We start from the raw sequence: 12,999 nt of genomic DNA, 5'->3' as shown, positions 1-12,999 counted from the left end.
TGAGTTTTCACCTCTTGCACAACCATAGCTTTCAGCAGAAATGAAACTTGGGCTTTACCCTTTTTCCAGTTTTAAGAAAAGTGATATTAAAATTTGTGTTTACAGTTCAGCCACTAAACGTAACAACCCTTGCACAACCAGTTTTCAACTAATGCAAGGTCATAGGGTTCTATTTTTATTGCCTATAACATGTGAGAAATGAGCCTGAGGTTTTTGTATTTCATAATAAATAAAAACTTTGCTGTGTTCATATTTTAGGATTTTATTTTTTCCAGTTCAGAGAGTGATTTTTCAGAGCATAAGAGGCTACAAGTGCACAACAAAAAATTTCCTTTTATACAAAACTGATTTGTCATGATCATTTAATTGAGCATAGGAGCAAAATTAACAGGAGAAAAATCGAGGCGAAAAAAAGATTACTGGAAAAAGTTTAGGCAATTCAGTTCACTTGAAAATGCCTTGGTGTTGATCATAAGTTGATGAAACATAGAAGATGAATCAATTTCAATTGAAATAAAAAACAAAACAATGGTTGTAAAAATTAGAAAAGCTTATATTTTTGTTTCACAGCATTTAAGTTGTCATATTCAACACAGCGTCTATTCTTACTGATAAAGGTCCATTAAGAGAATTCCATTATCCAGAATTCCTGTGGGTTGCCTTCAGTAAAATAAAAAATAATGATAGTGACTACAATTATAGGTAGTAGTGGTCGGTGATATCAAAATGAAACTAATATCTTGAGAAACAAAATCTTTACACTAGGGCTGTCAAACGATTAATCGCGATTAATCGCATCCAAAATAAAAGTTTGTTTTACATAATATATGTGTGTGTACGGTGTATAATTATTTTCTATATATAAATACACACACATGCATGTATATATTTAAGAAATATTTGCATGTATATACTGTGTATATACATTTACATTATATATAATTTATATTATATATAAATATTTTATATATAAATAACACATTTTTCTTAAATATATATGCATGTGTGTGTATTTATTTATAGAAAATAATTGTACTCCATACACACACATATATTATGTAAACACAAACTTTTATTTTGGATGCGATTAATCGTTTGACAGCCCTACTTTACACATTAAACTGCTTCAAAATATTGATGTGTGATCCCTGCTTACAAAACTGCAGCTTTGAAAAACCCATCCTTTGGCTCAGTTGTCAGCTGATGGAAGCCAGGCTTCTCATGACTTTAGCATTGTTAAACTGAAACGGTAGATGTAGAAAATGTTTGCTTTTATCAGCAAATACCACTTAATCTCTACACGATCAGTCTTCCTTCCTTTTCTGAGTTTTTCTACAGCAGCGTCTCCAGCACAGTGCGCAGCATTTAAATGTTACTAGAGTTACAATCAGTACAATAAAGAGCAGAAAGCCAATCACATCCAGACTGTGGTACTGAAGCCAGTTGAGGTCATGGGCAGCAGGTCTCAGATGATCGGCCCCCTTGTGTCTCATAACAAACTCTGTCCAGTACACCGCGAGATCCAAGGGCTGCATGGGACGGTCATTGTGTATGGCCGACAGCTTCTCCATTTTTTGCTTATAGCTACAGGAGACAGCAAGAGAGATGCATTGAGATTATGAAAGAGAAAAAAAAGAGACATGAAAAAATGATGTTCAAACAGTCACCTGCTGTCGTTAATAACTGCGTTGAGAGCATCGACCAGTGTTTGTTCAGTGATGTCATGGATGCTGAGGATCACTCCCACCCCTCGAGTCGCCATGCGGTGCACGTTGTCACCCTGGTCACCAAAGAGGGGAATCATCACCATGGGAACACCATGACAGATGCCCTCGTAGATTCCATGCGTCCCACCATGAGTGATAAAGGCTCTTGCTTTGGGATGACCTTTAATAAATGACACGAGTTAAAGTCACTTATTGCTTTTGACAGGACTAAGTGGATGGTATATACAGCAGATTATGATGATAAAGGCAGTGTTAAAGGGATAGTTCACCTGAAAATGAACATTCTGTCATCATTTACTCACCCTCAAGTTGTTCCAAACCTGTATGAATTTCTGTCTTCTGCTGAACACAAAAGAAGATAGTTTGAAGAATATGGGTAACCAAACAGTTGATGGACCCCATTGACTCCTATAATATGGGAATAAAATACTATGGAAGTCAATGGGGTCCATCAACTGTTTAGTTACCCATATTCTTCAAACTATCTTCTTTTGTGATGACAGAATTTTCATTTTTTTATTTTATTTAAATTTTACATTTATTTTTAAAATCGTTTTTCATATATTCACTTTTGCGTCAATTCAACTTCTCACTCAAAGTGTTGTGGTGATCATATAATTTGTAATAAAAAAAAAGTGTATCAAAATGCAAAATAGAAGTCCCTAGCAGCCTTAGACCTTTGGATCCCACTGTATAATGCTTCAATTTAAATTGTTCAGTAGTATGTTTTGAGATTCTCAACCGTCATTTATTGATCTTTGCAGGTGAATTTTAAGAGATCAATAGGTGTACAGCCTAGAGCACCCTTTTGATTTAAAAATGCCCAGAATTTATATAGCTGACAAATTGCTCATTGGTCCGGCATCAGTGCTAATATAACCACAGTTAATAGGATTAGCTAACATTATGAGTCTGAATGGGTTCTGCTCTCCAGTCATTGCAATCATACCTGACATGCCAGACAAATTAAATACTTTACACAGCTTGTTTAACAAAAGCTGCTTCTGTGTTCTCGGTTTAATGATCCATGTTGTAGCTGGAATCTGTGGTTGGCTGATCCTTAACTAATAACACAAGGGATAAGCCAAGTGAATCCCTGGATTTCACAATAATAAATGACATGTAGTTGCAAAGTTACTTATAGTTAGTACAGAATGTCTAAAGTATAGACAATTGAAATAAAGTGTAACAAAAAAAGAAGGAAAAAAAAAGAAAAGTCGTTCCAGCCCTGGATTTGGAAAACCAGACAAATATATTACACTATTATTTGATTCCATAGATCTGCAAATAGGTTTCTAGATCTGTACTTCCCTATTGATTATTAAAACAGAGCCATACTTTCGGCTGCAGAAGAATTTCAGCATAACATATACAAAGCATTAAATTAGCAAATTAAATGTTGTATGGTATGGGAAAAGTGCTTTAAGGTACTCATTGCACAGCTAAAAGAAAAATGAACCTACACCTGGATGTACAATATAGGCTATGTAAGCTTAGCATAAACAACAACAAAAAACCCAGAGAAACTCACCAAGTAAGTCATTCTGTGGAAGCCACTTCATCAGCTTAACGTTTTCAGGGACATTATCAGGGATCTCACCCGTATACCGCCACAGAACCTAGAAAAAGTGACATTCAGCACACTTTTTTTTTTTTCAAACCAACTTACAGTACAATGACTCCAATGACAGTCCTCCTGAAACTAGCTTATGGACACGTTATACCAGTTATACAATAGTATGCAACAGTAAAATAATCTAAATCCAGTCCACAGCTGAACCAGGTTACCAGACTTTAACTACTAGAAGTACCCTTTGTAATAATTTTAATGCAAGTATGTGGACACTTATGCTATACAATGCTATAAAATCAGTATATTTATATCAAGCCAAATGCATCTGCAAACAATTGAGCTGACCTAGCAGAGTAAAGAAAAGTCTAGATAATCACATTTTCGAAGTTTGACAAACAAAAAATATCCAAATACTCTCAAAAATATATGCACTTTTAGAGTTGCTGAAAAAGTTACTCTGGTTAACTGATTCAATGATTCATTACCAGGTAAAAGTCTTTAAGAAGTGACAGATTCGTGCTTGGTCTAATAAAAAATACTATACACTCTTGGATAGTGCCAAACCCTCCATTAAGCACGCATGATAACTTTAATGAGAACAAGATGTTCTCCTGGACTTTCTCCCTAGCTATAGCTAAAGCTCTGCGTGCAGCCTCCACTTAGTTTTACACTTTAACACGCAGGGAAAACAATTGGGTAAGTGGACTCATAAATCCTCCAATCCTTAGCTGAGAGATGACTGAACATCTGGGATGCTGAAGAGAATAGGCTCAGGTCACGCACCAGCTCTAAAAGCCTGGCATTAGTAAATTTGGAAAAGTGTTTTACACTTTGTTTGAACACTTAAGCTACAATAAGACACTACTATAACTACTATAAGACACTTTGCTTTACAGCTAAGTGATTTCCCCCAGTATGTAGTTTCTGAAATGTATGCCGTTCCAACTTAAATTCTTTCTTACCCTCTGTGGAATCATACTGAAAGCCTTGAAGAAGATGGCAGCTTTTTCTTTTGGCATGGAAGAGACCAGAGAACCCAGACTGAACACCACAATACCATGCTCTCCAGAACCCATGACAAATTCCTCCACCTCCTGTAAAAGACAGACAACAAGCCAGAGAATAAGCCGAAATTAAGTCATGACACTGTGACATGTATAACTCAACATTGTAAACTAGACATACAGCTGAGAAAAAGCAGACATGTTTGCATTATGTACTTACACAGCTTCATAAGCAAGACCCATTTTATCCCTTAATCAACACCAAACCATATCTGTGTTCATCTATCGGGTGTCTTTATAGGCTTTATGTGCACATATATTCCACTTTAAGTCATCCACACAAACTGATACAACTTACAATTTAGTTGTTTTTCTACATGACAGAGGAAAAAAACATGAAAGTAATTACACTAAGACTTGATCTCATTTGAAGAATATACTGCAAGTGATTTTAGAATCTATGCTTTGCATGCATTACACAATCACATAGTTTCCAGAGTTTTCTGAGCTCGGAATTGATTATTTTGTCAGTAAAAAGAACCTCGGCCTTTGTTTCGGGCCCTGTGGAAGGAAGGGTGGCTGACAAGGAAAAGAACACAGAGGAAAGCGAAGGAGGAGGTTGCGTGCCAAAGACTACACTGAACACATCATGTTGCCTTAGGTTAACAATGCCCTGGAGAGGGGAGTCATATTACCATGGGTTATGTTTGTATCTGGGAAAACATAATGCATGTTAGGGCAATGCAACAATGTCAAAACTCAAAAATGGAACCCATATTCCCAGAACCGACACTGACCCCAACCCAAATTTACATAATTTCTTTCCTCCTTAGAAAATCATAGCCTAGAACTAGTAGTTACTCACTATTGAACATGTTTAAGAACGCATTTATAAAAGACAAAGACCTCATTGTAAAATGTTATATTTTTAGTATATTTTTCTTATCCTGGATAAATATTCTGAATGATCTGATCCAATCTGACCAGTAATGCTGCCCTGAATCATTATCATACACTGATTGTTCGTTGGCCAGAGGAGAACTGGCCTCCCGACCGAGCCTGGTTTCTCCCAAGGTCTTTTTTCCCCCTCTCCATTCTGTCACCTGATGGAGTTTTGGTTCCTTGCCACTGTCGCTTTTGTCACCTTTGGCTTTTGGCTTGCTTAGTTGGGGACACTTAATATTCAACATTATTATTGATCTGCCTGCATTGACACCATTATGAGAACTGAACTGAGCTGGACGATGACATCACTGTTTTCTCCAGAGCGGCTATATAAATAAACTAAATTAATAACTTTTTTACAACAAAAATGAACCATCACTGAACTTACTTAAGCTGGACTATGATGCTATTTTCTTCTAGATCTGCTGTACAGCAGAAACAAACTCTGTTGCATTATTTACATTATTCATTATTAATACATTCATTATTACTGTAAAGCTGCTTTGAAACAATCTGTATTGTAAAAAGCGCTATATAAATAAATAAAGGTGACTTGATTTGACTTATCCTGACCAAATTCAAAAAAGGCACCTCTGGTGACTTACAGCAGAAAGTAAGGCACTCTTCCGACAGTTGATGCCCCCGATGAGGACCATATTTGGCATGAGAGGTCTGGGGAACTCAAATGTAAAATCAAGTCTAAACAACCAGATAGCTCCGCGGGAGACGATCTCCTGGTACGTCACATCTGCATCCAGGTATCTTGCAGCAAGTTCATCAAAACTGCCGTACATTATTCGACACAGCACCAGCTCCACGCCACTCATGATGAAATTCTGAATGCGCTCTGCAAAGGTCATTTTGTCAGTGCTGCCAGACTGAAACCGAGGTACGTAGGATGGAGGAGAAGGACACTGTAAAGCCAAAAAGTCAAGGCCGCAAGGTATGCCACGCAGGAAGTAGACAGCAGGGATACCTAGAGCGGTAGCAATAATAGGTCCACATGGCAGGAAGGGATCGGTGAGCACCGCTTCAAAGTTCTCCTCCTTCAGCTTCTGCATTAGAGGTTTGTTGTAAAGCAGTGACTCGCATCCTCGCACCTGTGACTCCGTGAAGTTCAGCAGCCGCTCCAGTTGGACAATGATGTCCATCATCGCAGGACTACGTTTGAACACCCCTTGCTGAAATCCTTTCAAACTGGTGGACAGCTCCTCTTTGGAGAGGTTCACCGGGAAGGTTTCGGTGCGGAAGAGCTCTGAACTCTGGATCATGATGTTGGTCTCAGGCACCAGCAAGAGGATGTCATGGCCTCTCTGGGCCAGTTCGGTCGCCAACACCTTCATGCTGAGCCAGTGGCTGCCTTCAACAGGCATGACCATCACCCGGCCACCCTCCGCAGGCCTCAGCCAGGCACCCAGCCAGAGCAGCAGCAGCCCTGAACCCAGCCCCCACAGCCAGCCCTCCTTCAGCATAACTGGGTCTGCCTAAGACCAGACACAAGCACTGAAAGAAAAGGAGAGGAGAAAACTCCTCCTCCAGGAAAAGGGGCTGTGTTTAGACTCTCTCGTGTGTGACTGAGAAACAAGAGAGTGAAAGAATGAACAAGAGGCAATGACATTTATCTGTGTTTTTAGTTGCAGATGTTAATCATGCAAATTATGGAAGGCTGGATGCCATCCTGTTTCGCAAATAAACATTTCCTGAAAGGGATAACATGCATTTACACAAATCTAATTCTTACAAGAAGAGATAGCACTGTTGAAAAAAAAAGAAATCAACAGGTGTTTTACAAATCTGCGAATTTTATATCCCGTAACCAAATGCCAACATTGCTCATTACAGTTAAGAGACTGAGGTCTTTACACAGTTAAATACAAAAGTAAAAGCAGAACCCCTACTTTGTACACATCCAAATACATCACAGTTCTTTGGCGGGGATAACTATGGATTTAGCATTTCACATCTGAAACCATTCCTAAGTAAAGTAAGACAACTCAAAAACTAAGTAACAAGCAGCTGAATAAACTCAAGAGCATAAGGAGGAAGCAATGCAACTCCCACCAGCACCTCCCCCTTCCCCTCAAACCCAGCTTGCGTGAGAAGTTCGCCACTCCTTTGCTTTCAATCTCCTCGTGTTCGAGAGATAGCGTGACTAACAATATACCCCCACACGCTTTTTAAATAGCATTCCATAACATTAATATCCACATATGGTATTTTGCCAACAAAGAAAAACAAACTATATATTTTCTTCAAGAAAGACATTAGGAGTGAGGATTACTGCAGTATAGTTCTCTCATGGTCTCCTGTTTAAGAGACTATGTTAATCCATCGACTGATTTTATATAAACCATCGATAATCAGGTTATTTTTTTCAAAAAGCAGTAGAATACTTGTTTAGAATACTGTTGTTCCGTCATTAATGAATAACTATACAGGAACAAATTAGTAAGGCAATATTAACACTCTAGTAACTACTATTTAATAAAAGGAAACTGATCAAACAATTAAGTAAAAGTGCTCAAAAGTCAAGTCAAGTCAAGTCATCTTCATTTATATAGCGCTTTTAACAACGTAGATTGTTTCAAAGCAGCTTCACAGAGATAAGCGTATAATTTAAGGTAACAGAGATTGTTTTGGCTTTATAGCAGAGTTATTTTCCATCTAAAGTTAGTTTTGATTGATTTGCTTCCGTCGCAACGATCATTTGTTATTAAATTAGGGGCCGCTAAGACGACACCATTCCCTCTACACAGACTTTAAACGCAAACCTGTGAGAAACGCTGATGGCGTTCACATTAATAACCCAGTTGTCATTGTAAGTGGAGTCATTGTAAGATTTTGAGGTTTTTCTAAGGTTTTCGTAATGACTCAAGTGTTACTACATCCTTCAGAAGGAACTAATAACTATTTGGATCATTATTTTAAGGTGAAAATCATGATAACTCCCTAGTACTGACTGGAGTCATTGTACACTTTTGAGGTTTTTGTAAGGTTTTGGATAGTAATTCATTCAGATGGATTTGGTAACACTTGAGTCATTACTTTGAGTCATTGCCATGATCTTCACTTTAGAATTAATTGTATATTATGCATTATTTATGTTAATTATGAACCTGTATATAGTAGTTCTTAATAGTCCTCTGGGAGGTATGACAAAATTACAGTTATTGATTAGCTAATATTGAACTCCTGTACCACATTCGACTAAGCACGATTACTTAGTTTTTTCTAGAATGTTAATTGTGTGTTCCTGTGTTATTCATTAATGACGGAACAGTATTCTAAAGAGTTACCAAGTTCTTAAATTAATAAATAAATCCTTAAAAACTACTAGTAGCACTACTACAACTTTTATAATTATATTAGCAGCTCCCTGATTTGGGGGATCCATCGGTCAAAAAAAGACAACCACTTTTCTATTAGTCGCCGCAGTTCCATTTGTTGGCAAAATCTTTCTTTTTTGACCTCATACATGTCCTGATGAAATCTTTTTAAGACTTACTGTCTGCACGAATTACACTAGCTGTAATCTGATTCTACCAACTAACACACACAAATTCCAAAATACATAAAATACTGATAAATTACAACAAAGTAACCCAGTAAGATTCACTGACCCAGTCAGCCACATGCAAAATCATACAAAAGCCATTGCTGGTTACCATATGTCTCAACAGTAATCATCCCCACCCAGCTACGCTAAGGGAATACAACACTAACATGAACTGATGTTTATCTCTTTAGGACTACATGCAAAAATTGACAGAGAGAACAGTGACACCTGCAGTCATTTTATGAAACAAGAAAATTCTGTGTGTGGAAAAATGGTATCAACAACAATACCACTTGGTTGTACTGCACAGAGTGATTAAACAAAATAAATTGAGTATTCATGAAGGGTGCAGGCAAAAAACATTTATTTTACCAAAAGAGTGCCTAATGATCATGCATGCAACACTAGTCTATCGTATGTACAGTATGTGCTTATGCATTTGCCCCTGGAAGGCCAGAGAAGAAATATAGTAACTGCTGCAAATCATTACATAGTCTCGACTTATCACCTACTGAAGGGCAATACGAATTTAACCCATAGCCTACCATTAAAATATGCTTTGTCACTGAAATAATGTTTACAACACACACATGGCTTAGTTTGCTGTCTTTGCTGCCTTACCTGTTCATGCATTGTTGTGTGAAGGACATTTATACCTAATATTTTATAGTTTAAAATTAATAGGTTATAAGACATGGACTTCTCTGTTTTGAACAAGTTTTTTTTTTTAGTGACTATTCTCAAATACAAGTAACAACCAGATAGAGAAAATCTAAGACCCTAGCAATGAATGACTTAAGTACAAAGTCCAACTCTTCTTTTGCCTTCTTTTAATAGGCTGAGATCCTAGGACCTTTGTCACCCTTTCCAGTCTGGGTTCACCCTCAAATAATAAAGTGTTTTTGAAAATGCATTAGTTTTACATAGTATATTCTCACAATGTGACTCTCAAATGTTGTGAATATTCTACATTTCAAAACATTTATCAGGAAAAGTTTACCATTTCATCATATGATTTAGACGGAGTTACACTAGTCTCAACTTTTTCAGTGGGTTCCTAATTTCACAGTTAATTCCATCTATCAGAATCATGTAGGGATCTCCAGTAGGGATTGCCCTGGGGTTGTCAATTGATGAATATGTTTGGTCAATGTCGGGTTGAACAACTCCAGCTCATACGAGACTGGAAATGTCTTTGTGATGTTCATAAGTGTTTGCCTGGACCTAAACGCATACTGATCTCTGGAATCACCACAATCACAAGTGTCCAGTGCTAGTGTCCAGTGACTTCCATCCATTGGGACCACTAACAGCTTCCCAGTCCAACTGCTTTTCCCAGACGGACTCTGGTCCAGCGCTGCACAAATGACTATACTGATCACTAGACATAAAACTGGTAGAGCTTAACGTTGATACTTGAACTATGTTCAAAGATACAACCAAAGATGCAACACATTCACGTATTAGCGGTTTAGTTGATTTATGGATTTCCTAAAGAGCTTATTTTCTAGTCTGTCATCCAAGGCAAACAGTGGCTTCTCAAAACAAAGGGATACTCTTTGTACCACCTTAGGATACCTCAGCTTTGACCTCTTGGTTGACCAAAATATCAGTCTGCAGAGCAAAGGCTTCAAGATGCTCACAAGATGCAGAACACATTGATGAAAATACATACTGTATGAGTTTTGTGTGAAGAATTTTGGGACGTAAGACACAGAAACTGGGCATGCTGCGGTGGTCGAGTCTAATCTGCAGTCTGCAATCTAATACATTAATACCAAATACTAAATTCTGATTAGTTGTCAGAAATGTTGTTCCAGGACCAACAAGGATGTTGCTTCAGAAACATGTAGAAGCCACATTCACCCAAAATGACCCTGGTAATGAATTACGTAGGTTCAGAGTCCCACTCGTCTTTTGTTTCTTTTACCACCCTTTTCAGTCTGGGTTCTCCTGTAGATACTGTAGTGACTTTATACATGCTTTAGTTTAAATCACACAATACGAGTCCTGAGAGTTGTGAATATTCTACATTCTGATACATTCATCTGGCCTTTTTTAAACGTTTACCTTTTCATCACCTCATTTAGACAGTTTCTAGGTCACATACTGTAAGATTTGATTGTAGATATCTAGTATACTTGCAGTTAAGTGCCTCAGACCTCTAAGTATCATGTGACAAGCATAGGTGATGCTCACCTTCGTCAGTGGGTTCTTAATTTCACAGTTAATTCCTCCTATGAGATGCATGTTGGGCATCAGGGGTTTGGGGAACTCCAGGGTGAAATCATACCGCATTAACCAGACAGCTCCAGTGCTCAGGATCTCAGCTATGCTCACATCTCTCTGCAGGAAGTTGGATGCCACTTCCTCAAAGGACCAGTAAAAAACCTTACATCCTAGTGGTTCCAGCATGCTCACAAGAACGTTCATCACACGCTGACCAAAAGACATGCGGTCTGAGTTTTGTGTAAAGAAACGTGGGATATATGAAGGAGGTTCTGGACAGGCTGTGGCCACAGCATCAAGGCCACATGGCAATCCCCTTAACATGTACACCGCAGGTACGGAAAGATTAAGTGCCAATATGGGCCCCGTTGGTAGGGCAGGATCGGTTAAAACAGCATCAAACTTTTGTTCTCTCAGAAACTCTATAAGCTCCTGGCTCTTGAACAGACTTTCGCTTGTAGAGGCCATTAAGTTAAACATCTTTAACATATTTCCCACTATTGAAGTCACACTCTCCAGTAGGGATTTCCCTGAGGTTGTCAATTCACGAACTTGCTCGGTCACTATCTCGTTGATCAACTCCAGCTCGTATGGGACCGTAAATGTCTTTGTGATGTAGTGTTTGCCTGGACCCAAACGCATACTGATCTCTGGAATCACCACAATCACTGTGTGACCTCTGCGTCCCATCTCTTCTGCCACGGCCTTCACTCCTGTCCAGTGACTTCCATCCATTGGTACCACTAACAGCTTCCCAGTCCAACTGCTCTTCCCAGATGGACTCTGGTCCAGCGCTGCACAAATGACTATACTGATCACTAGACATAAAATCACTGTTAAGCGCATGTTTCTAGACAAAAATTCTTCTCCTGACATTGAGAGCCTCTGTGTGCCTGTGTGTCTCCCTATGTGCAAATATATCAACTGACTGCTTTCGCAATTTATTATCAGATAGATAGCAAGCAAATTGCTTTCCAGCTTGCTAGTAGCTAGACATATGATCTGGGAGGAACCATTATTTTTTTAAAGGGGTGGTTGACTATGATTTCAATTTTCTAACTTTAGTTAGTGTGTAATGTTGCTTTTTGAGCATAAACAACATCTGCAAAGTTCAAAGCAAAGGGAGATATTTGCTTTTAAAGAAATCGTTTTTTAAGGACTACAACAAATGGCTGGTAGGGACTACACGACATTCCTCCAGGGTTAGTGACATCACCAACCCTAAAATTTAAACCCCGTCCCCGGGAAAACGCAGTCCATGTTGAGAAGAGGAAGAGTTGTTGTAGTCAAGCACATTTGTGAGTCAGCTCAAACTGTAGCATCCGTCTTTTCACATGCAATAGAAAGTCACTCTGTGTGCATCTCACAACAGTTCCAGTATGAGCGATTTATAGATTAGCATGACAGAATATGCTATTTGAAGATAGTTAACTCCACATCAGCAACATGAATTCATCAACTAACCATTCAGAGACGTCCTGTTACATTCTACGTGTTGTCACTTCTTCTTGAGTCTCTCCATCTTTGTCTGACTCCGTTTAAACATAAAAGGCAGAACAGTTTCTGTCATTTTAGTGTGTGTCTGCGTGAGGTAATCGGAGCTGCTAACACACAAGCTCTTGAAACCCCGCCCTCTGTGTCGGGAGCAGCAGCATATTTGGATTTAAAGGGCCAGACACAAAATGTGTGTTTTTGCTAACCCTCAAAATGTGACAACTTTAACATGCTATATAAAAATATCTGTGGGGTATTTTGAGCTAAAACTTCACACACACACTCTGGGAACATCAGAGATTTATTTTACATCTTGTGAAAAGGGCATTATACCACCCCTTTAAAAACAATTTAAACACATTCATGGTATTACAATAAACAAAGCTCTCCAGTGTCTTTTTACAAAAAAATTGAGAAGGCTTAACATAATATTTAGCTTGTAGTTAGCAAGCAGTCATAACTGGTTAAAAA

The 12,999-nt window shown here is 38.4% G+C and overlaps 1 protein-coding gene across 2 annotated transcripts; it reads right to left on the bottom strand.

The window, feature by feature from the left end:
- Positions 1–227: 227 nt before the first annotated feature.
- ugt1b1 (UDP glucuronosyltransferase 1 family, polypeptide B1) lies at positions 228–12,101 on the bottom strand. Of its 2 annotated transcripts, none has more exons than XM_079856934.1 (6): positions 11,005–12,101; positions 4,263–4,394; positions 3,259–3,346; positions 1,668–1,887; positions 1,037–1,584; positions 228–855 (listed from the first exon to the last, which is right to left on the bottom strand). In XM_079856934.1, exons 1-5 carry the CDS (start codon positions 11,908–11,910, stop codon positions 1,305–1,307), a joined length of 1,626 nt encoding a protein of 541 aa, XP_079713060.1. In that variant the 5' UTR covers positions 11,911–12,101; the 3' UTR covers positions 228–855; positions 1,037–1,304. The 2 variants fall into 2 exon arrangements, with proteins under 2 accessions (XP_079713060.1, XP_079713061.1); XM_079856935.1 differs by lacking the exon at positions 11,005–12,101 and adding an exon at positions 5,855–6,729 and having other exon boundaries at positions 231–855.
- Between the last annotated feature and the right edge of the window lie 898 nt (positions 12,102–12,999).

The sequence above is a fragment of the Squalius cephalus genome (assembly GCF_949319135.1).
Source record: "Squalius cephalus genome assembly, chromosome: 22".
In the NCBI taxonomy this organism is placed as follows: domain Eukaryota; kingdom Metazoa; phylum Chordata; class Actinopteri; order Cypriniformes; family Leuciscidae; genus Squalius; species Squalius cephalus.
Note: the sequence above shows the minus strand (reverse complement) of the source record. Positions and strands in the feature narration are given on the sequence as shown.

What these genes read in the sequence shown, in the direction of transcription:
- ugt1b1 (XM_079856934.1), bottom strand. Translation starts at nt 11,910, where the DNA reads ATGTCAGGAGAAGAATTTTTGTCTAGAAACATGCGCTTAACAGTGATT. An exon ending in TTAAGAACCCACTGACGAAG is followed by an intron (nt 4,395 to 11,004) that starts GTGAGCATCACC and finishes TGTCTTTTACAG; the next exon opens with GAGGTGGAGGAATTTGTCAT. An exon ending in GCAGTTATTAACGACAGCAG is followed by an intron (nt 1,585 to 1,667) that starts GTGACTGTTTGA and finishes TGTCTCCTGTAG; the next exon opens with CTATAAGCAAAAAATGGAGA.